At 35.8% G+C, this 27,169-nt stretch overlaps 5 protein-coding genes across 6 annotated transcripts; 3 read left to right on the forward strand and 2 right to left on the reverse strand.

Moving 5' to 3' along the window:
* On the reverse strand, positions 1-7,789 carry LOC123198116 (CSC1-like protein HYP1). Its single transcript, XM_044612726.1, has 10 exons — positions 7,367-7,789; positions 6,825-6,977; positions 5,847-5,910; positions 5,546-5,755; positions 4,658-4,846; positions 3,701-3,999; positions 3,037-3,313; positions 2,506-2,781; positions 1,428-1,661; positions 1-394 (listed from the first exon to the last, which is right to left on the reverse strand). The coding sequence occupies exons 1-10, from the start codon at positions 7,648-7,650 to the stop codon at positions 239-241; spliced, it is 2,142 nt and encodes a 713-aa protein (XP_044468661.1). The 5' UTR covers positions 7,651-7,789; the 3' UTR covers positions 1-238.
* Positions 7,790-9,312: 1,523 nt separating this feature from the next.
* LOC123197753 (ARF guanine-nucleotide exchange factor GNOM-like) lies at positions 9,313-15,739 on the forward strand. Of its 2 annotated transcripts, none has more exons than XM_044612126.1 (3): positions 9,313-9,478; positions 10,083-10,896; positions 11,542-15,739. In XM_044612126.1, the coding sequence occupies exons 2-3, from the start codon at positions 10,162-10,164 to the stop codon at positions 15,175-15,177; spliced, it is 4,371 nt and encodes a 1,456-aa protein (XP_044468061.1). In that variant the 5' UTR covers positions 9,313-9,478; positions 10,083-10,161; the 3' UTR covers positions 15,178-15,739. The 2 variants fall into 2 exon arrangements, with proteins under 2 accessions (XP_044468061.1, XP_044468062.1); XM_044612127.1 differs by having other exon boundaries at positions 10,113-10,896.
* A 2,042-nt stretch (positions 15,740-17,781) lies between these two features.
* Positions 17,782-20,379, forward strand: LOC123197977 (vesicle transport v-SNARE 13-like). The gene is made up of 5 exons (XM_044612525.1): positions 17,782-18,117; positions 18,217-18,275; positions 18,571-18,759; positions 19,474-19,644; positions 20,026-20,379. The coding sequence occupies exons 1-5, from the start codon at positions 18,024-18,026 to the stop codon at positions 20,173-20,175; spliced, it is 663 nt and encodes a 220-aa protein (XP_044468460.1). The 5' UTR covers positions 17,782-18,023; the 3' UTR covers positions 20,176-20,379.
* A 150-nt stretch (positions 20,380-20,529) lies between these two features.
* Positions 20,530-23,081, forward strand: LOC123197976 (pentatricopeptide repeat-containing protein At5g15340, mitochondrial). Its single transcript, XM_044612524.1, has one exon. It carries the CDS (start codon positions 21,121-21,123, stop codon positions 22,996-22,998), a length of 1,878 nt encoding a protein of 625 aa, XP_044468459.1. The 5' UTR covers positions 20,530-21,120; the 3' UTR covers positions 22,999-23,081.
* A 983-nt stretch (positions 23,082-24,064) lies between these two features.
* Positions 24,065-26,855, reverse strand: LOC123198126. Its single transcript, XM_044612746.1, has 5 exons — positions 26,541-26,855; positions 26,371-26,457; positions 25,031-25,180; positions 24,743-24,940; positions 24,065-24,317 (listed from the first exon to the last, which is right to left on the reverse strand). Exons 1-5 carry the CDS (start codon positions 26,853-26,855, stop codon positions 24,213-24,215), a joined length of 855 nt encoding a protein of 284 aa, XP_044468681.1. The 3' UTR covers positions 24,065-24,212.
* Between the last annotated feature and the right edge of the window lie 314 nt (positions 26,856-27,169).

Genomic DNA, 27,169 nt, shown 5'->3' on the forward strand with positions numbered 1-27,169 from the left:
TTATACAAACTATAAGAAATAGATAAAAAAGTGAGTTGTCAAATTGATTACATCCTAGAATTCAAGTGCAAGCTGAAAACAAAGCTGTGATGCACAAATGGCATAATCTATTCTACAAGAACATAATACAAACACACACAAGGAGGGCAGACAAGATTCAGAACTAAATGTATGACTAAATAAGACAAGGATACTTTCTATCAGCGAGGTGCTACGTGTAAGCAAAATATTAAGTTACTTAAACAGAGTGAAGAAGGGGAGAATTGCGTCCATCTGTGCTTGAGGAATATTGAATTGGCATCAGAGTTGGATCTTGGTAGGCGGTTTCCAATTTGTTGTAGAACTCAGACATTGTAGGGTCACTCTGATCTTGCCGATCTTTCTTTACCAAACACTGCACAAGCACAAAATTCAGTACTTTTTGCAGATGGGTGTAGAAAGAATGCAACAACTTTTGAAAAGAAACAATATCAACTCAGTAAAACAAAATAAAATGTAGTATTAATGAATAGTGCACCATAGCAAATAATATGAGTGTAACATGATGCAGAACGATCATATTTCAACATTTAAGTACTAGGATTCAGTCTGTAGAATTGGAAACAAGGGAAAATGCATCATGCAGATAAAAGAGCAGATATTCAAATTGGTTTATATTTCATAACTATAGATTTAAAAGGTGGTAACTGTTATAAAACACAAACAGTTTAAAGTGATTGAAGAAACAAATTAGAGGAGAGATAAAACAATAATACAAGATTAACATTAAATAAAAGAATAAAACCTCAAAATCTCTCCTCTTTCCTTCATTCCACTATCTCTTTCTCACTGATTCCTCTAAGAACACTATTTCCAAGAGGGTAAAAAACTCAAAATCCTTTCTTGAACTATTAATTCCGAACTCTTTTAAATTATCTTAAAAGATATTATGGACCACACTTTTCATGAAGTTAAGAAGGACAGGTAATACAATCACATAAAGCCTAAGCTTCTGTCAGCTACTCATACACTAAAGGTTATTCCTAAGTCTAATAGAAACTGTTTCAAGATGAAGTCTGGCATGAATGAGTACAAGATTTATGTTGGGACTTTGTACTGCTCTTTTTGAAGTTTAACCAAATTCAACACCTGGCCAAGCTTTCAAGTATATCCCCTTGGCTCACTTCTTTATTTTATTTTATTTTTTCTGTACACTATAAAGTAAAAGTCCTGTTGGAAAAAAAACTCTAGCCAAGCTTAAAGGACGATACCAAGACAAGGACAAGAGTGTGGATCCTCATTTCTTATATTCTCGATCCTTTATCATATAATTTATTGACTTTCACCTCCAAGTTTTATAACCATTCTACAGAATAATAAAAGGCAGAGATCCATTAAGGAAATGTTTAGTCTAACGATAGATTGATTATGTTAATATGCCGATGTACCTCAATAGGAAAAGCTGTGAATATTGGTAGAAACCGTTTCCTGCAGTACTCGTTAAAAAGAAGTGTGAGAACTGGAAGAGGAATAGTCAAACTGGATGCAAGTGGAAGCTTCTTAAGTCCAAATATGCCGATTGCAATGATGTGCATCAGTATCAAGGCAAAAATTGTTGAATTGTGTACTATAGGCCAGAACTTTCCACCAGTCTCAAACTTGGGTTCATATACATTCAGTAACTGAAAAAAAAAAATTATATATATGCATTAAGACACTAATAAAAGTTCAATAGTTAACCTGAACAATAAAACTATGTGTACCCACTTTGGGTACACAAATATATACACATTTATATGTGTCATCATATGATTGAATGATTTTGAATTGAGAATAAAACAACAACCAATCATATGATGACACATATGAGTGTGTATACATTTGTGTACCCAAAGTGGGTACACATAGTATTGCTCTAACCTGAAGTACGTTAGACAACGGAAATTCATAGCAATTCACACAAGAAACTACTTTGCATTAAGCACTAGTAGTAGGGAAATAACAATTTGTCTGCCTATACGTTTCTGGTGCTATGAATTTAAAGCCATTAAACAGCATTACTGAGCAAATTACAACACAGAAATTTAATGTTCACTTGTAACTAATTTAAACTAATCACAAGAAACAAATACCAAATTGTCAGCTGCTAAATTTCTGGTAAAAATTTAAAGTAATCACAGAGTAATGAGGTTATATTGAGCTTTCAGCTGATAAATTTCTGGTTATAATGGAGCAACACCTTAAATTACATCAATTATAGTCTTAGAACCCTGTGTTTTTCCATTAGCAGAGGGTTGGAGGACAATTGTTTAAATCAAGCAAAACCATCCACAATCATCGAATATATCTTCATTGTGTTTAGACTATTCACAACATTGTAAAATTAACACCCAGAAGAAGTATTCCTCTACCAACCCAATAGCCATATCTAGGAGGTGCAACTAAAATATTTCAAAAAAGGAGCATTATCAGATATTTTGTTAACATATGACAAAACAAAGAGCTTAAGCAAAGGCACTGCATTACCTGGTTGCGGTAGATGATGTATCCCATAGAATAGAAAACCAAGAGGAACGGGAGAATTAGTGGATCAAGAAAGAAGTATGTGATACCAAGAAGTTCAAACAAAACAATCCTTGGGATCTCACTGTGCCAAGCAATTGATGGAACCTCAAATTCATCATCAGAATTATGAGAAAATAATCTACTTATGAAACTGTAAATGAGAGGAGTCAGTCGAAAGAGTTCTGATGATAGGCTGGTCCATCCAGATGTCACAACATATGCAATAAAGAATGACGCCTATAACAAAAATAAAGAATCTGCATTATTCTCTCAATTTGTAATATTTACAAAAAATCAAAATTTAGAATAAAATTTTTCATACTACCAAAAAATTTCTGATGGCAAGGAATCTATGATTTGGGGATACTAGCAGGCAGTTAGTATGCTAAAACACATTGTCCGATCTAGCTTGAAACTCAACATGGAAAAAATTCATAAAGTTCTTTGTTTGTATTATGAAGGTTGAAATTAATAGTGGAGGCATATATTCACCTGTGCAGGAACACCTTCAGCAAGCACCTGTGGAATTTTCTTGGGCTCAAGAAAGACATTGACCTGATAGAGAGCTGTCCCCGATAGCACATTCACGAAGAAAACATTCCATACAGTAAACCACCACATCTTGTTACATGCACTTTTTGCTACCTGGCTGAGGGATATGTATCCTTCAATAGAAGAAAATAATATCATGATGGGAGGCACAAAAGATAGGAACAAATGAAGGATAAGACTTGGAAGATATCCTGTAATTACTTGACTGATGAATGTCCTGCAACTCAAGATATGGTAAAGTTTAGTAATTCTTATCCTACATAAAATGTAATCTTTGCATAACAAATTAATTTAGGTTTATGATGTTAACAGAAGCTATAAAAAAAATGAAAGAACTTAGAAATTTCTGAAAACGGAATGACCTATTTTTAGTAATTTGAAAGGTACTCACACATCTTCAAACCCTGACTAATTTCAAAGATAGGGAACAAGTATATTGTTTTTCTCTCACAAAGATGCTTTAGACCTATTTTAATTTTCAGTAACGTTGCATAGATATATCTTTCTCAAAGAGGACTCGAGGGCCCAAAAGAACTTTTGGTTTGCTTTGACTCTGGAATACATGTAGTGCAATTAGCAACAAAGTAAGCAAATTTTGACTTACAGACTCAGGATGCCTCTTAAAAATGGGAACCAAGTCTCCAACTGATCCAGATGAGTAAGACCTTGTACAATGACAACTGGAACAAGGAATAAGACTACAAGAGCAAAAGATGATACATACACCACCAACTTGCAGATCCATCTTTTCATGAATGATGCTGAAAAGAAAGGCCAGTAAACATCCTGAGGATCAGGAGCTTCCTCAGTGACCCAATCCGTGGGATTGACCCCCTGTTTAATATGTAGAGCTATTGCAGCACCCATCCGTGACTTAAAAGACACAAAAGCAGCTGGTATTTCCTAAATGTTCAGAAGACATGACAGAAGAAACAGTTGCATCAGATCATCTTCATACAACAAAGAATTTAATAATCAAATCATCTGCTGGGTACAGAAGTTTTACTTGTTAACTGTGTACAAGAGCTAGCAGCCTTTAACGCTGCAAGTATCTTAAAAACTATAGGTAATGCCTTTTAATCTTATTTTGTTCCATAAAAAATCAATCCATATTAATCAATGTTGAGATCAAGCCATGTAACTGACAATTATATGTCCTTAATTTAATGCAAAACAATGCATGATTAAAAGGCTCTGTTGCAATAGAAACCCACAGCAATGATCAGGAGACTTGGTTCAACCAAAGGAAGATGAGAAATGTCAGGTACAGTCACAGTTTACTTTTGGGGGCAGTATAGCCAACCCGTTGTTGTCCCTCATTCTCATCCTAAATCTCAGATCTGTCAAGCATCAAATTCAGAAAGGTTTTACACCGAGTCTCCTAGAAATATGTTTTGGCAAATATTAGCACTGAATAGGTAACCTCCGATTTAAAAACAGCATCACTTTAAGGACTGGCGGGTACTTATACTTCCAAGACTCTTTTAATAACTTAATATGACTGTCTTCATTGAGCTTGTATCCTGGTAGAAAAGTACTATAGACAAACAATAGCACACACCTTTCCTGCTAAAGAAGATTGCTCCATTCTCACATTATCTTGCAAATCTTCCAACTTCTTTTCATAGTGGTCCAAAAGATCAACTTTGCGTCCAAAGAGTCCCAAAAAACCATCACGTCTAAACCTCCGCTGGGAATCCTTTTCCAATTTTAAGAAGGCAAGTCTTCTACACAGCTTCTCTGCATTACTCTACAGAGGATAACCCATAAGTACAAAAAATTATTACGATGAAGTAATAAAAAGAAAACAGTAAAAATTGGTCAAAACAATAGTCACAGTCACAGTGACAATGACATATATGGAACGATTTTCAATATTTAAAAGGATTGATGCACAGGAAACCTGCAAGTTACAGTGATTAATTAATATGACAAGTCTTCTGAGCATTCCATGCATATACAGTAGCTACACCAGAATTATTTTTAAAACAAGGTACATATATTGATTAAAGTTTGGGCATTTCAAAAGCTACAGCCATGGATCTGGAAGAAATGATTTAGAATCATGATAAAAGGTGTCATGCTCATGATCCCTGTCAAAATTACAAGAGACCCTACAACTTGGCGGGTTCACTTTCTGTTTCTAAGAATTGTTAAGGCATCACAAAAATATGAGTTTGTCCTAACGAGATAATTTTTCTTAATTTGTAAACTACTAGAACAATTGAACCTAAAAGTTTTCAGCAGTTCATGCTGATTAAAATATTTTCTAGGAGGACCTATTTAGTGCTAGAAGAGTGTGAAATTACATATTAATAAAAGAAAAATATACCACGGAAGTTACAATATCCATTCCACAAGTAAACAACTAAGTTTTTAAAATAACTTTCATCATTGTGAGGTGCAGAAGGAGGCTCAAAATAAATCAAAGCTTGAATCAAATGCTTACAATGAGTTTTTGAATTTTGCTTGTTCGCCGAACAGCAGAATGTGAAAGATAAGTAGAAGGATGATACTCTTTGAAAAAACTCTCAACAGTTTCATCAATGCTGCCTCTAGATGAAATGGGTATACCACGGACTAATATTGTAAATTGATGAGGCTGAGGTTTTGATGAATAGAAATGAGAAACCCTTTTTGATGAAATATGCCTATACTCCTGCAAATTATAAATTCACCAAGTAATAGTATCCAGGAACTTTTGTTTTTAGGAACATCAAAGTGTGACTGCATCAGCTGAACAAACTTACACAGTAAAGAAGATAGCAGACAGCTCCAGTGAAAACATATGCTGCACAAAAGTGAATCCATAACCTTGAGAAAGGCCAAAACTAAGATCAGAGCTTCCTCGCCACAGATAAGCCGAATGTCAATTTGTATAATATAAAATTAAATGTAATTGGTTTATCTAGTAATGATCCATATCAATAACTTCAGAACTAGTGTGACAAGAAACTAACAGAGATAAGTTAATATAATAAAAAATATCATTCAAGAAATTAAGAGCATAGCTTTGAAAATATATATGCCTTTCACAAACCAATTTAAGAAAAACAATGTTTTCTTTCACAAAAACAACATTCTTATTGTCAAAAAAAAATAATAATAATAATTACAGAACTTCAACTTCACAAACCAGTAAAATTATATATCAAGCTGGAATATCAATTCCCTGTAGACTTATTCTATGGACTTCTTCTGCAAACAAAAAGACACATTTTCTCAGGAAAATTTTCATAAATGGAAATCAAGGCTTGGAAATTAACGACAATATACATGACTTGCATTATCACAACATAAATAGATTCAACGACAGCAAAAAAATCCAATGATGCAAGAACAAGGACAGATTGCACAATAAAATGGCAAATAGATAATTTTAAAGCACCAAGTGGAGGAAAACTCCACTTTTGAGGAAATTTCCAGTAAACGAGGTGCATCAAATATACAGGAGACTTAACAAGTAATTAGACATGCAAGGATTACTAAAAGTTGGGACATACTTTCAGAAGTAACTTTTCTCCAGCAACCAGCTAATTTTAGATATAACATATCAATGACAATATGTGCACTAACAATAAGTACTAATTTGTGCACTTACAATTGCTTGTTACCATGTGATTAGGTGATTTTGAATTAACAAAGTAAAATCAAATCACATGGTACACATAGTCTTACTGTTATCATATTGCTATAGACTCCCATTGTAAAATGAAATTTCATTTCACCTGTTTGAACCGTCGTCTACATTTGAAATACTGAAGGAATCCAAAGACTTGTTTGGCAAATCAGAAAAATCATAACTCAGCTGATTCCCCAAATAATTGACCGGGAGAAGGATGAAGACACCAATAATCCCAGCAAATGTAAAGACCTTCAAACTGCATCCATATGAAGACAACAATGCCCTTTATTTACAATACTGAAAACTATATATACAGCGGCATGCGTATCAAAGTTTCAACTTAAATGATCGTTCTCACAATCAATAAAAATCCGAAAATGAACAATGTTGTTCACAATCTTTCTACAGAAAATTATTTGAAACGATCACCAAATTTTCCAATAACTTCAAGGAAATAAAAAAGATAGAAAAGAAAAACGGCGTTGTTTGTCATCTCACCCAAGCTATTAATCACCTGATTCCTTTCTATAGAAAAATCAGTGAATTGGTTGTAAAATTTTTCCAAGAACATTTTCACAAAACAGAACTTCAAGGAAATAAACTAAACGCCGTCGTTTTGCTTCCAAGTTACGACTAATTAATTACCAGAAAATGAAAATGCGCATGAAGACGACATCGTCCAAGCCTAAAGTTGACAAGAGCTCATCTTCAGACGGAGCGAGAGCTCGTCTCACCCAACCGGGAGACGGCAACAGTCTTTCTAAACTGAATTCATCGTTTCTCCGCCGCGATTTCTGTCTGCTTACTAAACGCGGAGCGTAGACGGCAAGGTTAGAAGGTTGATTTCGTAAAACTGAGTAAAGAGTAAAGAACAAGAAACAGAGGCCGAGATTGATGCCGACTGAGGTTAAAAGAGCTGAGAGAATCATTTAGAATGAGTTTAACGCAGAGAAGAATCTGAAGGAACCGGAGGAGAAAAGTAGAAGACGAAGCTTTAGTGCTGTGCTTCAACCACCTTTACGCATGTACAGGCAACTGAATTTACAGTCTCATTGACATTTCTGCCCTTCCCCTCGTAATGAGCATCCGACAATTATTTTCAATGGAGCCACAGAATGTAATTAATGAAGGATGGTTCTTCCCGGGACAAACAGTTAATTATATTCAAATTGAATTTGGTTCAATTTTAATTTAATTTAATTTTAATAGAATTAATTTTAAATTAATTAAACCCTTTTAAAAAATATTTAAATTTGAGTTTTGAGTTTATATTAGGCCAAACAACTATTTTCCACCCAAGGTATGCTTCAATCTCAAGTTTTTACCCTTTAACTATGAAAATATCAAACACTCACCCATGAACAGTTAAAATTAACGGTGGTAAGAGTAAAATCATTATTTTCTCTATAATATTAAAAATAAACTAAAATAGAATCTACTTTTGCCCTCCTAAACTTTAAAAACTAAAATTTTTCCTTAACCTAAGTTTTAAAAAATGACAGTTTCACCCTAGGGTTTCGTTTTGAAATCTCCAACGACATTGCCGACGACCTCTCCCTCTCGAAGTATCCTCTCCTTCCGGCGATCTCTTTCCTCCCATTTGGATGTCTGATCGGCCTTGAAAAAGCTATGAAAGACGAAGAACTTCATCGACGAGACGACTCATCGTCCTCTGGGAAGACGAGTCGTCTTCATTTGGGAAGACGATTTCTCTTCCCATACAACGTCTCTCTGCGTCGGATGGGTTGGGGTGGAGTTAAGGGGGGCCGTCGGTGGAAGAGAAACCGTCGGGAGGGGGAGACGGTCAGCGATGGCGCTGGAGAAAGTGAAAGGGTTTGGAAACTAAACCTTAGGGGGGGAAATGCGATCTTTTCAAACTTAGCTTAAGGAAAAAATGTTAGTTTTTAAACTTTTAGGGGGGGAAATGAGATTAAATTTTCAGGGGTTAGGGTTTCGTTAAATTTAACTGGTCATGGGTGGGTGTTTGATATTTCCATAGTTAAAGGGTGGAAACTTAAGATTGCAGCATACCTTGGGTAAGAAATAGTCGTTTGGCCTTTATATTAATATTAAAACATCAACGTTTTGACTTAAAATATATTATTTTAATTAATTCGTATTATAATTTTTAAATTTATAAGTTTTACAAGATAAACATTTTTAAAGTTTAAATTCGAAAATATTAAACTGTTTTCTTATACTATAATTAAAGTAAATTCATTCCTAAAATATAATTTATATCATGTATGATTTAGTTAGATTCAATGATGTATAATTCGATAAGATTTGGTTTTAAGAGTATAATTTTGATTACATCAACCCAATCTTAGGGATGTTATTTTTAGGAGTAATATGGCGTCGAGACAATAATTTAAGGGTAATATGGTAATTTCATATTTATCAATTCAACACTTTTTGTTTTTCACTTTGGAGTTAGTATTTATATTTAATATCTAAAATTAATCAAAATTTAGGCCAAAAATAAAATAAATCAGAAAGAAGAATAATAATAGGGTAATTTTATTAGAAACGTTTCTTAAAACCACGAAAACGCGCACCCCGAAACTCGAAAGATCTGTGTGTTATTATTGTAATCGAATCTCAATTACACTTGAGAGAGGCCCCTTTCTCGTTTCTTCATCCTCACTCAAATGTAAACGAATCTTCCGATTTCACTCAAGGGATCTCTCGAAAGCGTCCTTGATTCCTATTCACGGAAGAGTTTCAGAGGTGGGAATCCTGTGAAAACATTATCAGGTATTGTTTTTTTCTTTTTTTCGACTCAATTTCACGGTTTCTGTATAAACTTGAATCCTATGCGATCGAGTCTGATGTTATTGGATTCTCCGCTGATCTTCGTTTGTGTATCGTTAGATTCAAGATAGTTCAGTTTTGAGCCGGTTAATTATGTGTGGAATTTTAGTTAGATCTGGTTTCCTTGATCTGAATTTTCATTTTTGTGCTGTGAAGTAAGATGCTCTTTATTTAATATTATTCTTGTTGTTTTTTATTTTGTTAAAGAAAAACACAATGCGGTTTGTAATTAAAGTCAGAAGGTTCATCATTTATTGCAAATTGTTTGCTCTTTTTATTTCATCTGTGCTACTGGGATCAGAATCCTTGGTTTTGTTACTAGAATTAATGCATTTTAATTACCAAGAGGTTTGATATCTAAAAATAGAGATTAAATATGGATTGGATGGAACTTTGTTTTAGAAATGTGTGATGTGTGATCAGTAAACTTTACCATTGGTGTTGTGAGTGGTGCGGTAATTTGCCGAACCAATACCATAGGGCTTGTCAATATGAGTTGGGTTTTGTTGACTTTTTATACATATATTAATTGGTATGATTTGATCAGGTTCGGACTTATTGATTGCTTGGTTGACAGAGGCATGGTTCAAGAGTAATTTTGAATTGTAGAAGTTGCTGGGATAGATATGGGGCAAGTGAATATGGAATCTGGAAGCAATGCCATTTGTAAAGATTTCAAGTACTTCCCTGTTAAACCTTCCAGGGGAGCTTTAGCCTGTATGATAAATTCTGAAATAGGTGCAGTTTTGGCTGTGATGAGGAGAAATGTACGGTGGGGAATCCGCTATGTGGGTGATGATGATCAGCTAGAGCACTCTCTCATTCATTCTTTGAAAGAATTGCGTAAACAAATATTTTTATGGCAAAATCAGTGGCATACTATTGATCCAGCTGTATACCTTCAGCCGTTTCTGGATGTAATTCAATCTGATGAGACTGGTGCACCAATCACTGGCGTTGCTTTGTCATCTGTTTACAAAATCTTGACCCTTGATGTACTTGATCTTGATACTGTGAATGTGGGAGACGCTATGCATTTAATAGTTGATGCTGTAACAAGCTGCCGGTTCGAAGTAACTGATCCGGCATCTGAAGAGGTGGTCTTGATGAAGATACTTCAGGTTCTTCTAGCATGCATGAAAAGCAAGGCAGCAGTGAAGTTGAGCAATCAGCATGTGTGCAATATAGTTAATACATGTTTTCGTGTAGTTCATCAAGCAAGCTCCAAAGGTGAATTGTTGCAACGGATAGCACGGCATACAATGCATGAATTAGTTCGCTGTATTTTTTCTTACCTTCCTGATATTGATAACCCAGAACACTCATCGGTTAATGGAAGCTGGTCAGGTGCTGGTGAAAAGGTAATTAACATTTGCATAGGGTTTTCTTGTTAGTGGACTATTTCTTAAAGTTTAAATTACACAAAGACCATGGCATGATATTATGATGTTTGGTGATATGTTGCTGACTAAACCTTCCTCCCCACTGCAAGAGTAAGTGGCGGTGCCCCATGTTCCATATTTTGTATATTGGCCTGTTGATTTTGTCAACTTGACTTTTGTTTCATTAGGTCATCTCTGATGATTTGATAACTAGAGTTTATGTGATTTTAAATCAAGCTGTAAAATCTTACAACAATATGTAATTAATGTAATATATCAAAGGCTAGACTACTGAACCTGAGGGGAGAGATTGGGCTTTTAAGCTAGCCAGGGAAAAATAGGTTTGCTAATCTATCATAGTTGTAATTCAAGCATTATGTATTTCATCAAGTGGATAATTATTTGTGGTCAGAGCTGGTATTCATGTCATGTATTGTATGCTTTTCGTCATTTAGTAGTAATAAGTTCCTGGATGCTCTGGCTAAGGCCTCAATTGAGCAGTCTAAGTTTAGAGATGAGTTGTAATCCTCAGATTAGTGCTCTGCCTCCTTTATTTGTATTTCCAAACTGGAATATTTTTTTTTTTTTTCTGGACAACTTTTGAAGTTTATTCTTTTTGTGCAGGTGGGCATGGAGAAGGATCTCACTTTTGGAAACAAACTGCCAGAGAATGGCATTGTTAGTGTAGTAAACGATGGTCAATCATCAACTGAATATGCGTCAAGTGCAGGTGAGATGGATACAAACAAGGTTGATACTATTAGTGGGAAAGAGGCTGTTCAAAATGGTGAGATGATAATGATGGAACCATTTGGAATACCATGCATGATGGAGATATTTCACTTCCTTTGTTCTCTGTTGAATGTGATTGAAAACTTGGGAGTTGGTCCTAGACTAAATCCAATAGCATATGACGAAGATGTTCCACTATTTGCATTGGGTTTGATTAATTCAGCTATAGAATTGGGTGGGTCATCGTTCAATAAACACCCTGCGTTATTAGTGTTAATTCAGGATGAACTGTTTCGTAATCTGATGCAGTTTGGTTTGTCCATGAGCCCACTAATTCTTTCGACAGTTTGCAGCATTGTTCTCAATCTTTATCATCATTTGCGTACTGAGCTCAAAGCGCAATTTGAAGCTTTCTTTTCATGTGTGCTTTTGAGGATTGCTCAGAGAAAGCATGGATCATCTTACCAACAGCAGGAGGTTGCTATGGAGGCTTTGGTTGATCTCTGTAGGCAGCAGACATTCATGACTGAGATGTATGCCAATTTTGATTGTGACATAACTTATGGCAATTTGTTTGAGGACCTTGTAAACTTATTATCAAAAAGTGCATTTCCAGTGAATGAACCGTTATCTGCAATGCATGTTCTTGCTCTAGATGGGTTGATATCAATGATTCAGGGTATGGCAGAGAGGACGAGCAATGAATTGCCTGTTCCAGAAGAGGCATCAATAGATCCTGAGTATAATGCATTCTGGAGCTTGAAATGTGAGAATTATATTGACCCTAATTATTGGGTTCCATATGTTCGTAAGATGAAACGTATCAAGAGAAGGTTGATGGTTGGAGCAGATCACTTTAACCGGGATTTGAAGAAAGGTCTAGAATATCTCCAAGGAATGCATCTGCTACCTGATAAACTTGACCCACAGAGTGTAGCATCTTTCTTTAGGTACACAACTGGGCTAGATAAGAATCTCATTGGGGATTTTCTTGGAAATCATGATGAATTTTGTGTTCAGGTGCTTCAAGCATTTGCTGGGACCTTTAATTTCCATGGTATGAATCTAGATACTGCATTGCGTCTTTTCCTAGGAACTTTCAGATTGCCTGGTGAATCACAGAAGATACAAAGGGTGCTTGAGGCGTTTGCTGAAAGATACTATGAGCAATCACCAAATATTTTGACCAATAAAGATGCTGCTCTCTTGTTGTCATATTCACTTATAATGCTCAACACAGATCAACACAATGTACAGGTTAAGAAAAAAATGACTGAAGATGATTTTATCCGAAACAATCGGCACATCAATGGAGGGAAAGATCTTCCTCGAGATTATCTTTTGGAGCTTTATCATTCAATATGTGAGAATGAAATCCTGATGATTCCTGAGCAAGGTGTTGGTTTTCCAGCAATGACGTCTAGCCGCTGGATAAATGTAATGGATAAATCCAGAGAAACCATTCCTTTCATCACATGCGATTCAACTGCACTCCTCGACCATGATATGTTTGTGATCTTGTCAGGTCCCACAATTGCTGCAATGTCAGTGGTTTTTGATCAAGTGGAGCAGGAAGATATATTGCAAAGGTGCATTGATGGATTCTTGGCCCTTGCCAAAATTTCAACGTGCCTCCATTTTGGTGGTGTCTTGGATGATTTAGTTCTGTCCCTTTGTAGATTCACAACCCTCTTGACTCCATTATCTGTTGAAGAAGCTGTTCTTGCCTTTGGAGACGACACCAGAGCCAGGATGGCAATGTCAGCAGTTTTTACAATAGCAAACAGGTATGGTGATTACATCCATTCTGGGTGGAAAAATATTTTGGATTGTGTCTTAAGTTTGCACAAGCTTGGTCTTCTGCCTGCCCGTCTAGCTAGAGATGCAGCTGATGATATGGAGCCCTCCTCGGAGGTGGAGCAGGCAAAACCTGCTACAGTCTCTTTATCAACATCGCATGTAACGCCTGTGGCCACTCCGCGGAAGTCATCTGGTTTGATTGGTCGCTTCAGTCAGCTCTTATCATTTGATATTGAGGAGCCAAGGTTGCAGCCAAGTGAGGAAGAAATTGCAGCTAAGCAGCGAACTGATGAGATAATACAGAATTGCCACATTGATAGCATATTTACGGAGAGCAAGTTTCTTCAAGCTGAGTCTTTAATGGAGCTTGTGAAGGCTCTTATTTTGGCTGCAGGCCAACTCCGTAAGGGAAGTAGCTCCATCGAAGATGAAGACACAAGTGTGTTCTGTCTGGAATTGCTGATTGCAATTACACTGAATAATCGGGATAGAATTATGCTTATCTGGCAGGATGTTTATGATCACATAGCCAGTATTGTTCAGTCAACTGTCATGCCTTGCAAGCTGGTAGAGAAAGCTGTTTCTGGGCTCCTTAGGATATGCCAGCGACTTCTTCCCTATAAGGAAAACCTGACTGATGAGCTCCTCAAGTCACTCCAACTAATACTGAAACTTGATGCCAGGGTTGCTGATGCATATTGTGAGAGCATCACGCAGGAAGTTATGCGCCTTGTAAAAGCAAATGCTACTCACATCAGATCTCATGTGGGGTGGCGCATTATCATTTCACTTCTATCTATCACAGCCCGACATCCTGAAGCGTCAGAAGCAGGATTTGAAGCACTAGCTTTTATCATGACTGACGGGGTGCACTTGTTGCCATCGAATTATATTCTGTGTGTGGATGCAGCAAGACAATTTGCTGAGTCTCGAGTTGGTGAGGTTGACAGGTCTGTTTCTGCCCTAGATTTGATGGGAGGCTCTGTTGTTTGCCTAGTAAGATGGTCTACTGAGACAAAAAACACAGTGGGGGAGGAGGCTGCTAAGAAATTGAGCCAAGACATTGGGGAGATGTGGCTGAGGCTGGTTCAGGGACTGAAGAAAGTGTGTTTGGATCAGAGAGAAGAGGTCAGGAACCATGCTATTCTGGTGTTTCAGAGATCTTTGGCAGTAGTAGATGGGATTCACCTTTCAAATGCTTTGTGGTTCCAGTGCTTTGATACGGTGATATTCACATTGCTTGATAATTTATTAGAAATCACTCAAGCAAACTCTCCAAAGGATTACAGAAACATTGACGGAACACTAGTTCTAGCCCTGAAACTAATGTCAAAGGCATTCTTACAGTCACTGGAGGATCTCTCGCAGCAACCATCCTTCTGCAAATTATGGCTGGGGGTTCTTAATCATATGGATGGTTACATGAAAGTGAAACTCCGGGGAAAGAGATCTGAGAAGATTCATGAAGTAGTTCCTGAGCTTCTGAAGAACACTCTTCTGGTGATGAAGACCACAGGCATTCTTTTGCCTACTGACAATATTGGTGGGGATAGCTTTTGGCAGTTGACATGGTTGCATGTGAAGAAAATAGCCCCATCTTTGCAATCGGAAGTTTTCCCTGATCATGAAGTCAAGCAAATGAAAGCAAAACACCAAAACACTGGGGAAGTTCCTGCACCTGATAGAACTGATGTTGTACCATCAAGTGAGAATGCAGAAAGCAGATAACTTCATGCAAAATGTAGATTGCCTTGACAATACGTCTTATCGGGGTGCTCGTTTTCGTGTGTACCAGTTGTCAACTCCAGTAGACTGACTACCGGTCGGTCTTTACATCTGCAAATATTCACCCTCCACCTTCTCAAGATTTGTCGAAAGATTCAAGCCACTTGGAATGTCAAAGCAAAAGCACCAAGATCAAGTTTGACAGTTTTCACATCTCAGGTTTCCTGGAGTTCCTACTGCATTTTTCCACACTGAAAGGAGTGACCCCATTAGAGAGGTTTGTTCTTTAAGGGATCCAGGTGGAGCCCTTCTTAAATTTTGTACCTTTGTTTCTAATCTTTATACCAGAATCCATAAATTTCACCAAATCTTTGTATACTTTGGTGTCTAAACTCTATATAATACAGTGTTTTTAGGACACCATATGAAGAGAGAAAAATATGACTAGGGGAGATGATTCTTGTGGGAGAAGAACAATCGTGCCATTCTTTAGACATATTTTGAAGCTTATTATAGTATTGTTTTTTCTCATTAAAATGTATATTTTATTTGCTTTGGCGAGGAAGTACTAGTAGAATTGGATCCAGTATTGATTTGGTCAAAGGGTTGAAACGGTCAAAGGGTCGATTCATGGATTAAAAACATAATCACTGGACCGATGACATTAGTATGATAAGGAATCAGTCTATTTGATGGTTAAATGATGGCTCGGTATAATTTTCCTTTTCAATTCAGGATTAGATCGATTTGATTTAACAATTGAGTTGTGATTGATACTATTTAATTAATTTAATTTAAGATTGATTTAATCTAATAATTATAGTATTATAACATTTAGATATCAGTTTCTTATAATATATAATATGTATCTTATAATATAATATAGATAGAAGATAATATGTATTATAAAATGTTTATATATTACGATATAATATATAATATCGATACAGATTAATATATTTAAAAAAAAAATGATATTATAAAGGCATATATAAAAGATTTAAAATTTTTAAGAGTATTTGTGATTTTTTTTTTAAATTATGACCTATCAAATACAATTTTTTATTATTTTATTATTTTAAAATTTATATTATTTGATATGATATAATAAATTATATAAAAAAATAAATTTTTGATATTCAATATGATATATAATTTAACTATCCTGTTATAATATTATTTTTTTAATATTGACTTAGATCCAATATTAATTTAGTTAAAGGTTGATCTATAAATAAATGGCTTCAAATAAGAAATTGAATGATGATATTAATATGATATAATTAAATTTTAAATTAGAGTTTATTAATGTGATGTTAACCTGATAGATTGATATATTTTTTAGTTAAATTTAGTTAGATACTATTTTCTTAATTCAATTTAGGATAAGATGGATTTGACTTACTGATTAAGTCACGAGTTGACACTATTTATTCGGTTTAATTTATAATTAATCTAATCTCATAATTAAGGCCAAAGAACTATTTCCCACCCAAAGAATGTGTATTTCTCATGTTTTCTTCCGTTAATTTTAAAAATTTTATTTACCCACTTATAGACTGTTCAAATTAACTGAGTCTGTTAATTATATCATTTCTCCTCCCTAAACCCTAACAACTAATATTTCACTCCAACCCAAATTTTAAAAAATAGTATTTTTCCTCCTAGGGTTTTCAGTTTTCAGATTCAATTTTTTGGTATCATTTCTTTCTCTCCGACGATCTGCAACATCGACTCTTTTTCTCTGATACGGTCTTCCTCTGGTGACTCTCTTGGGAGTAGTCATAGACGAAGACGAGTCATCTTCGTCTTTGATAAAGACGAATCATTTTCGTCTCGATGAAGACGACTCATCTTTATTGATGATCGCTCCCAGGAGAGTCGTCAGAAGAAGACCGTGCCAAAGAGGAAGAGCAGTCGTCTAGAGGTCGCCAGAGAGGAAGAAACAACACCGAAAAGTTGAATATAAAAACTGGAAATCTTAGGGGAGAAAATGTTATTTTTTAAAACTTGGTTAGGATGAAATTATTAGTTTTTATAGTTTAGGGAAAAAAATAAATCAAATTTAAGTTTATTTTTTATAATACAGATAAAATGATAATTTTACCATTGAAACCGTTAGTTTTAATCATGTACGAATGGGTAAATAAGTTTTTCAAAGTTAACGAAAAGAAACTTGAGAAATGCGCATACTGGTGGGAAATGGTCCTTTGGCCCAAAATTAAGCGGCTTTTTACTATAATTTGAACGAAGTTTAAGCACCAATTTCAGACTTCAATTTAATTTATAATTTATATTATTATAAATGATTTTTCGACTACCCACATGATTTGCAAAAATTAAACCTAAAAAATATTTAAAAATTCCAAAATATTATAGAAAAATATGTGTTTATTAATAAGTGAAAAAGATATCACCTGATCCGTATATTCCCCCCGTTCCAATAAAGACTCAAGCAAATATAACGTTACCTGTATCCTCAATGCAATCGCCAATCATTTAACGCCACGTTCAGAAAAATTACCACATGCCAACTTGTCACAAACCCCTTGCCAACTGGCAGGTAATCTTATCAATCACCTACCATTATCTCCAACGCAAGCAACCATTGTCGTTTCGATCTTTCAGATGCTAAACAGCCTCCTGCTCCATAACCGTGCAATCACAAAACGGAAAGAAGAATACTTTCAATTCCTCGGCGATCTCAGCGAACTTCGGCTTATCCGAAACATTCAGGTTCCGGAATCTGAGGAGAATCGCGATCTATTTGTAACTGCGTATCGGAATTGAGATTGTAATTATTTTAGTTTATTGATCGATCAGTGAGCAGCTTATTCGATTGAGAGACGATGAGTGAGGTATTCGAAGGATACGAGCGCCAGTACTGCGAGATTTCGGCGAATCTTTCGAAGAAGTGCACTGCAGCTGCCTCTCTTCAAGGAGGTAGGACTGTACTGATAAAAAATTTAAATAAGTGCGAGTTTATGGTGAATTGAATTATTTTGAAGCATGATGTTGATGATTTTCTGTAATTATTTGCAGAGCAGAAGAAGCAAAAGGTTTCTGAAATAAAACGTGGAGTTGAGGAAGCCGAATCGTTGGTATAGTAATCGATTAAGTTGTATTTTGATTCTTTTTTAAATCTAAAAACTTTGAATTATATGATAATTTTCATATTTATCTAATTTTTAGGATTAGGATTGGATGTGAAATCTCTCTTTTTTTTTATAAATCATTTCAACCAAACACATTTTATAAAATTTTCTTTTTGAAGAATTTAAAGATTGTGAAATGGGATTTAATGTTAGATGATTGTGATACATTTTGTGAAAGTGTTGTTTGGATTTTATTGGTGGTGTTTAATGGGATGGTTGATGATGGGTTATGCTTTGGCAGATTCGGAAATTGGACATCGAAGCGAGAAGCTTACCGCCAAATGTTAAGGCTGTGCTTCTTGCTAAGTTGAGAGAGTATAAGTCAGATTTAAACAATCTGAAAACTGAACTTAAGAGACTTGTATCTGGAAATTTGAATGCTGCTGCTCGTGATGAGTTGTTGGAATCGGGAATGGCAGATGCAATGACGGTATGTGTGATCTGTCTAGTTTGTTTTTGAAAGTTATTAGTTAAGGTATCAATCTGATAAGAGATCTGTTGACATAATCTTTAGGAAAAACATAGTTGGCAGAATTGCTAGTTTGACTGCATTTGCGTGAACTTATTATTTGTTTGGTGCATTTTTAAGGGCTGCTATGTGGTAGTTTTATTTTATTTTATATGCTGAGTCATTGAAGAATTAAATAGATGTACTGCATGTGATTGTATTTTTCTTAAACCCCTCTTCTATGCATAGTTATAAAACTATGTAGGATGTCATTTGCCGACCTATATACAAGTATAAAATATCTTCATCTTGCCGTCCTAATTGTTTAATGTTAATGAGGAATCTGGAGTTGTTTACAGAGAACTTACTCATCGTGATTCTTAAAAGTTATTAATCAATTTTTCCCACTTTGATGATGCTCATATAGTAGGCATCAGCTGATCAAAGATCAAGATTATTGTCGGCAACAGAGAGATTTTATCAGTCTAGTGATAGAGATTACACTAGCTGATCAAATATCAAAATTATGTAGGATGTTATTTGCTGACCTATATACAAGTATAAAACATCTTCATCTTGCTGTCCTGATTGTTTAGTTTTATGAGAAATTTGGAGCCTTTTACAGAAAACTTACTCATTGTTATTCTTAAAAATCGTTGATTAATTTTTCCCACTTTGTTGATGCTCACGTGATAGGCCTCAGCTGATCAAAGATCAAGATTGATGTCGGCAACAGAGAGATTATATAAGTCTAGTGATAGAGTCAAGGAAAGTAGAAAAACCATGCTGGAAACCGAGGAGCTTGGTGTTTCAATTCTTGAAGATTTGAGTTCACAGAGGCAAGTGCTTTTACATGCCCACAACACGGTAGGTTTGTTATTAAATTCTTTATACCCTTATTATTTGTGACATGAGCAGTTTGCCTTCTGATGTCTACCCTCCTTTCAATTTCTTTATAGCATGCGATCGCTTCGTAAACTCATTTCTAATATGTATCAACATTGCCATATGTTATTGATTATGATTTTTGTCAACCAGAAGTAATGAAGCATCACGGTCCCGCTTGGGTTCCAATTACTATTTTTCCCCTTTAAGTCACCTGATTTGATCTGTTCTAAACCAAGAAATATTACAAAGTCTCATATGGACATTCAGTTATATGTATGTGAACATCTGTTTTCTCCAGTTGAAGCCCATATATTCGGTTACACACCATAGTAATAACTGCTGGTTGTTCATCTGTTGCAGCTACATGGAGTGGATGATAACATAGGCAAAAGTAAGAGAATTTTGACAGCCATGTCAAGGAGAATGAGCAGGAACAAATGGATTATCGGCATCATTGTTGCAGTTCTTGTGGTGGTGATCATCTTGATATTGTACTTCAAACTCAAATAGCCTAGATGAGCTCTCAATGGATTGTCGCTGCTTTACCAGCAATGATTTTTTTTTTTCCCTTTTCATTTTATTTTATTTTGTTACATTAAAATCCCATGTATTGTTCTTGGTTCTTTTTGTGTGTGTGCTGAAATGAAGTCAATTATTTTCAGACTTTTTTGTTTCCTTTAATTATATGGAGCGAGTAAGAGTTTACCTTTGTTATGCCCGGTCACCTGAATCTAAAACAGTAGTGAATAACATATTGGCACCCAAGGTTTGGCCGTTGGACATAAATAAAAATAATAATAATAATGTTGTATTGGTAAAATTATAATTTTTTTCATTCAAAAAATAAAAATAAAAATAACATTTTTACATATTGCCCTATGACAATTTTGCCATTTTACAATTCTTGGAACCCCACTTGTCACAATTTCTTATTATTGTTACCATCACAACTAGACGAATGTTCAGGACTACACGAAATGACATCGCTTGAGGAGGTAGAGAAGATTATTGTGGAGCAAGAAGCTGACTAAATTGCGGTGGAAGGTCTTCATTTGAGAAGCTGAAGAAGTTGAAAATTATTGTGGTAGAAACTGTGGCTAAATCCTACGACACAGAGGTGGCGGCGAGATGTTACATAGATGTAACTAATTGTGCGACAGAGGGTTGTGGCGATGACGAGGGCTTGACAAGAGCGTTTATAGAGATAAGGGTGAAAATGAAAGTGAAAGGTGGTGGTGAGATGCTGCATGGATGCGTAATTATGCCAAACTTTGGGTGGGATAAGGTATTTTCACTCTAAACAGTAACGTCGAAAGAGATGGTGATGGGAAGAAATTTTCAGCTTGTTTTATGATTGTTACGGTGCAGCAAATCAAATGCGTTTGGAGGAATGAACTGGATGTGATTGGAGTTTTCACGTCTAAAGATAATCTTTGAATTTACATCTTCCCTCTTATGAAATGGCCGATTTACCATGCCCTTCCTTCATTCTCTGCCCACTCCTACCGCTCTCTTCTCCGGTCATGTGCTCGTCAGCCCTCCCTAGCCACCGGAAAAATTTTGCACTCTATTATCCTCACCACTGGTCTATCCTCCATTCCAAACGCCTTCCTCCTCAATACTCTTCTTCATTTATACGCAGCATGTGGTGCAACATCACAGGCACGTAAACTGTTCGATCAAATTCCCTCGTCACACAAAGACACTGCAGACTGGACTGCCCTTATCGGTTGTCTTGCACGCCATGGTACGCCCCAAGATGCCATGGGTTTATTTTCTAAAATGCACAAGGAAAATGTGGGAATCGATGAGGTCACCATGACTTGCTTGTTGAGTTTGTGTGCTCGGTTGAGGGATTTGCAACTGGGTATTCAGGGACATGCTTGTGTCGTGAAGATGGGATTAGGGTTCAACGTCAGGACCTGTAATGCAGTCATTGATATGTATGGAAAATGTGGGTTGATGAATGAGGCAAGACGGGTTTTTAGCGAGATGGAGGTGAGGAGTGTGGTGTCATGGACAGTGGTTTTGGATGGTGTTGTGAAATGGGAAGGTGTGGAGAAAGGGAGGTTGGTGTTTGATGAAATGAAGGAGAGGAATGAAGTTGTGTGGACAATTATGGTAGTGGGTTATGTGGGGAGTGGATATCACCATGAAGGTTTTTTGCTTTTAGGTGAAATGGTTCTAAATTTAGGACATGGGTTGAATTATGTTACACTTTGTTCTATCTTATCGGCCTGTGCTCAATCTGGAGATGTGGTGATGGGAAGGTGGGTTCATGTTTATGCCTTGAAGGCAATGGGGAAGGAGATTGATATCAAAGTTGGCACAGCTTTGGTGGACATGTATGCAAAATGTGGAAGGATAGATACTGCATGCAAAGTTTTCGAGTGCATGCCATTGAAGAATGTGGTGGCATGGAACGCGATGCTTAATGGTTTAGCAATGCATGGACAGGGTAAAGTTGTGCTGGAGATGTTCTCGAAGATGATTGAAGAATTTAAACCAGATGACTTGACATTTATGGCTGTATTGAGCGCCTGCAGCCACTCAGGGCTTGTTGGTCAAGGCCGGCAACATTTTCACAGCATTGAATCTGTGCATGGTTTAACACCCAAAGTTGAACACTATGCTTGTATGGTGGATCTTCTAGGCCGAGTCGGCCGCCTAGAAGAGGCTGAAAATATGATTAAAACAATGCCAATGCCACCAAATGAAGTTGTTCTAGGTTCTCTTTTGGGTTCCTGCGGTGTACATGGAAAGCTGCAGCTTGGTGAATGTGTTCTGCAGGAGCTAATTCAGATGGATCCCCACAACACAGAGTATCATATCCTTCTCTCAAACATGTATGCTTTAGCTGGAAAGCACGACAAGGCTAATTCAGTGCGGCAGGTTCTCAAGAACAAGGGCATAAAGAAGGTACCCGGAATGAGTTCTGTTCATGTTGCCGGTAAAGCACATCAATTCTCTGCAGGAGATAAATCACACCCACAAACACGAGAGATCTACAGTAAGTTGGATGAGATGATCCGGAGTTTGAGATTGGCAGGTTATACTCCAAACACAGCTTCACAAGTCTTTTCCAGTGAAGAGATGGAGGAGAAGGAGCAGGCCTTGTTTGTGCATAGTGAGAAACTTGCAGTGTGTTTTGGCCTATTAAGCACAAAACCTGGTACTCCTCTTTACATCTTCAAGAATTTAAGGATATGCCAAGACTGTCACTCTGCCATTAAAGTTGTTTCAAAGATTTACAACAGGGAAATTGTTGTTAGAGATCGTAATCGTTTTCACTGTTTCAAGCAAGGTTCTTGTTCTTGTTGTGATTTTTGGTAAATATAACTTCTGGTTTTGTATGCCTTCTTTCCTTATTGATCATGTTCTGGTAAATGGGTAAAAGAATGTTGATTTGGTTTTCAGAGGATATTTAAGGCAAAGCATACAAGAGCAATCTCTTTGATTGAATTTTTGCTGCAGGGGCTGTAAACTAGAGGAGCTCGAGTCCAACCACTAAATTCGGCTCACTACCCAAGTTTAAGCTTGATGTTGGGTAGTTTTGTGAGCTTACGAGTACACAACTTTATTCAAGTTAAATATCAATGAAATCATTTAAATACTAAATTTTTTTTTTTAATACAAAAAATAATTGATAAATATATAAGTTATGATATTTAAAATCATTTTTCAAATTGAGTTCAAATCATTCATTCATGTGTCAAGCGCAAGTTCCTTTTTAAAGCAAACAAGTTGAGTTTAAATTAAACACTATTTGATTTGTTGGCACTCTTAAAATAGGATGCGTTTGGTTCAAAGTAAAAAAAAAAAATTACTTTAAAAATTTATCTAATGTTATTTTGTTTAATTTGTAATGTAATAATATATCTCATAATCTTTATCCTCAAAGTAATAAAAGAAGTAATTTCAATACAATTTTTTCATTAATGCATATTCAGTTTGAGTGTATAAATATATATATTTATAAAATTTGATGTGAATTTATAAAATTTAACTTAAGTCCGAATTTATTTAAACTAGCAACGAAATCATTATAAAAGTTATTGAAAGTCATCATAAAATAAAAAGGATTGTTAGAGAAGTTGTCGAGAAAAAAAATCATTGGAGAAAATTAATATCACTTTTTACAATTCGTTGAATTTAAATTAATTCAAATTTAGTTTGTTTCAAATTGTGATCGAACTGATTTGATTCAAATCTAATCCTAATTAGATCAGGTATACTTGTGGCTGAATTGATTGGAGAAAAAAAAAAAAAAAAAATTACTAGAATTTAAACTTGGCAGTTGACACCCTGTAAATGCATATGAGAATTTGTGTCACTAAACCAAATTTGATTTTAATTAATTATAATTTAGATGTCATATTTAATGATTAAATAAATAAAATTAATTTAAATATTATTTTAATATATATTTAAATAGTTTAATGATCAAGTATAACACCTTGACCAAGTCAAGACTCAAAGAATATTCCATTAACAAATCTTCAGCTGTGAATTACCTCAAAACTATACCGCCTGTCCTCTTGATCGTCTTACCTTATTTTGTTTTCCAAGGTTTCCCTCTTGAATTTACCGTAATCTTCAAGTAAGCTACCATTAACTTTATGCTTCATGTTCTCCACCAGTCTTGTTAACACCTGTGTTCAGGAAAACATTTTACTCAGAGGTTTGGCCAGGACTTAGGAATATGTAAGTGTTGTAGAAAATGTCGTGTAATGCTTTGCACACACATTAATTTTAGTACCAATGATAATATATCACCCATTATATGATTATGCATTATTTTAAGCAATCAATCATGTAATAATGCATTTTTATTCGTGTTTAAACTAATATGCAGGAGCATGGTTACAGAAATTTGGTAAGAACTCAGAAACATGTAAGTCTTGTAAAAAATGTTGAGTAATGTTATGCGCATACACCAATTTTAGTACTAATGATGATATTAAGCATTACTTTAAGCACGAAAACGCATAATGATAAATTATTATTCGTACATAAATTAATATTCATTGTAAATGCTTATAGTTTTATTAATGTTGAAAGGGTTTGGGGATGTTACCGACTCTGCAACGTTTCTGCGAACATCTTCAGGAATCAATGCAAGAACAGGAGGAAGAACAAAGCTTATATTCATCTCGAGCTGACCTTTAAGCCGGCTTTGTGGTCCTCGACTGTCGGAGTACAATGATCCTTTTACACCAAGAGAAAACTGAGATGGGTCAAGAGCAGTGTCAAGTCCTCTGAGCTCACATCTGATCTGAAAAAGAATGGATTTGGTTATGTATACATACAAAAGAATGATATAAAATTATGACTTAAGTTCATTGATGTATGTCCATGAACTTACAATACCAAGCTCAAGAACCTTTTTGGTATGGGTTGGAACTCCTGGTGGGTAGTCTTTGCCTCCTGTTTTGCATCTCAGCCTCATATCTATTACTGGCCACACAGTCAGGAAGAGAAACTGTATTGGCAACATCTGAATTCTCCACTCTTCCTGCATAATTTCGCGCATTAAAAGATATCAAAGGCTCAAGAATTTAGAAGGATGATCACATATTTTATTGAAATCTTTCAGTGGTCATTTGGGGATGCGCCATGATAACTTATGCCCTTATTTCCTCATGAACAAAATAGACAAAACAAGCTTCTAGTCTTCTGTGTAGAAAATGGATCAGATATGATATCAATAAAATAAAGTCACATGGTAAAGAGAAAGAACATATATAATTTATCCTCTTTCATTCAAAACTAGATTACGGACTAAGTCTAATAGAGTTAATATTATTCAATGATTTATCAATATATTAGCTACAAAATTAATATCGCACCCACACAAGAGAATAATCTGTTTATAAATACTAGAATTATAATTTTAAACCAAACCCTATTAGTATTCTTGTTTCTTAAGGAAATCCTAAAACAACTCTTCAGGAACTTAAACTGCAATTAGCTTCTAGTAGAAGCATCCTATCCGCTAGATGATTAGGAGTGGGTAAATGTTAATTAAAAACCTTGTAAGCTCGGAGGTGCCTTGCACCCTTGCCTGTTCTTCCGAGAGCAGAGGCCCTGCCCACTACTCGGACAATGGGAGCCCATATGTATCAACAATCACCTTAGATGAAATGCTCACCGATTATAACAGTCATGCTCACAACACTTCTATTGCTGAGATTTGCGAAGCTGATTAACCAGCCATATAGACATGTTTCAATAGCTTGAACAGCTCCACAAATTTCCCAAAATGGTTAGTACTGAAATTTTGAGCAAGAGCATGCCTTTCCACCTGTGCTGCTTTAAATCCCTTCCTATTAACCCAAATACTGTTAGTTCGGGATTGCTTAATGCGGAATTGTCATCTATAACCAGCACAATTCCCACAACAAACATAGCCAATTTTGTTAGACCTGCCCTCTTTCAACTAGAGCTACCACATTAGATGTTGGTCGAATATTCAACTGAAACAAGTTGAATTCGAATTGAAACTCTAGTTTGGTTTGACTTCGAGTGTCGCTGGTGGCATGAAACTCTTCTACTTCAACAACTCATTTTTTTTTTTCTAATATTACTGTTTATGATTCGAACCGGTTCGAGCTCAAACTCTGGCCGGTCCGATGGAATCCAACCTTACATAAGATTATTCAGTTGCACTATCATAAAAAAATTCAATTCAGAAAGAAACCGAACCTCATTAATCTGGTGGCTTCTTCGTTTGTCCGGGAAAATTGCTTTAAAAACTCTAGGTTTATCATCCAAGTACTGATCAAAAGAGGCCTGCACAAAGCACAAACCACTCTAAAATCGATCAACACGGAAATTCCACAGAGAAAAATAACAAATGAACAAAAGGGTATCACCCCAGGAGACTCGTAGAGTGGCATGTCAGTTGAAATTCTGGAAGAGTAAGTGGCAGGCTTCATTGTCATTTGGCTCCTGACCAGTAAAAAAGGAGGTGATGAGTTTGATCTTCTGGTTAACGTTAAGGCATGGCAATTGAATTGATGGTGGTAATGCTGCCATTCTTGCTTCAGCTTCAGCTTCAGTTTGCATGGCGGAAAAGAAGAAGCTGCAAGTTCAGCCATTGGCGAGTTGAGGGAGAGGAAAGGAAAGTGCCTTGGGTTTGGAAGAAGAAATATTAGATAACCATATCTGATTTCGCCATTGCTGTCCATGTGGCAGTCTTAGAGGGACTTCCATTAGTGTAGTGGGCCTACCTTGTTCTTCTTTCTGTTCGAAATGACAATGACAGATTCATGTTCAGTTCACGTGCTAGGTTAGTCTAAAAATGTATTTCTATAATGCTGGAAAAACGATTTTCCCTGATATGTTCGAAATGGCAAGCATACCATGTTCATGTAAAGTCGAATGAGATCTATCATTAAATTTAGGATTATACCACACGTTAGGATGGTTGATTTAGATTCAAATAGATGACTCAGACTCAAATCATCACCTCCTTTTAGGGTTAGGTTTGTTTTATTGTAAA

The sequence above is a fragment of the Mangifera indica genome, chromosome 15, assembly GCF_011075055.1.
Source record: "Mangifera indica cultivar Alphonso chromosome 15, CATAS_Mindica_2.1, whole genome shotgun sequence".
NCBI lineage: Eukaryota > Viridiplantae > Streptophyta > Magnoliopsida > Sapindales > Anacardiaceae > Mangifera > Mangifera indica.

What these genes read in the sequence shown, in the direction of transcription:
- LOC123198116 (XM_044612726.1), bottom strand. Translation starts at nt 7,650, where the DNA reads ATGATTCTCTCAGCTCTTTTAACCTCAGTCGGCATCAATCTCGGCCTC. An exon ending in AATCTTCTTTAGCAGGAAAG is followed by an intron (nt 4,000 to 4,657) that starts GTGTGTGCTATT and finishes CTGAACATTTAG; the next exon opens with GAAATACCAGCTGCTTTTGT. An exon ending in TTAAGAGGCATCCTGAGTCT is followed by an intron (nt 3,314 to 3,700) that starts GTAAGTCAAAAT and finishes CTTGAGTTGCAG; the next exon opens with GACATTCATCAGTCAAGTAA.
- LOC123198126 (XM_044612746.1), bottom strand. Translation starts at nt 26,855, where the DNA reads ATGGACAGCAATGGCGAAATCAGATATGGTTATCTAATATTTCTTCTT. An exon ending in CACTCTACGAGTCTCCTGGG is followed by an intron (nt 26,458 to 26,540) that starts GTGATACCCTTT and finishes TGCTTTGTGCAG; the next exon opens with GCCTCTTTTGATCAGTACTT. An exon ending in GAAGCCACCAGATTAATGAG is followed by an intron (nt 25,181 to 26,370) that starts GTTCGGTTTCTT and finishes GAAATTATGCAG; the next exon opens with GAAGAGTGGAGAATTCAGAT.
- LOC123197977 (XM_044612525.1), top strand. Translation starts at nt 18,024, where the DNA reads ATGAGTGAGGTATTCGAAGGATACGAGCGCCAGTACTGCGAGATTTCG. An exon ending in AGCTGCCTCTCTTCAAGGAG is followed by an intron (nt 18,118 to 18,216) that starts GTAGGACTGTAC and finishes AATTATTTGCAG; the next exon opens with AGCAGAAGAAGCAAAAGGTT. An exon ending in TTTTACATGCCCACAACACG is followed by an intron (nt 19,645 to 20,025) that starts GTAGGTTTGTTA and finishes CATCTGTTGCAG; the next exon opens with CTACATGGAGTGGATGATAA.
- LOC123197976 (XM_044612524.1), top strand. Translation starts at nt 21,121, where the DNA reads ATGAAATGGCCGATTTACCATGCCCTTCCTTCATTCTCTGCCCACTCC.
- LOC123197753 (XM_044612126.1), top strand. Translation starts at nt 10,162, where the DNA reads ATGGGGCAAGTGAATATGGAATCTGGAAGCAATGCCATTTGTAAAGAT. An exon ending in GGTCAGGTGCTGGTGAAAAG is followed by an intron (nt 10,897 to 11,541) that starts GTAATTAACATT and finishes CTTTTTGTGCAG; the next exon opens with GTGGGCATGGAGAAGGATCT.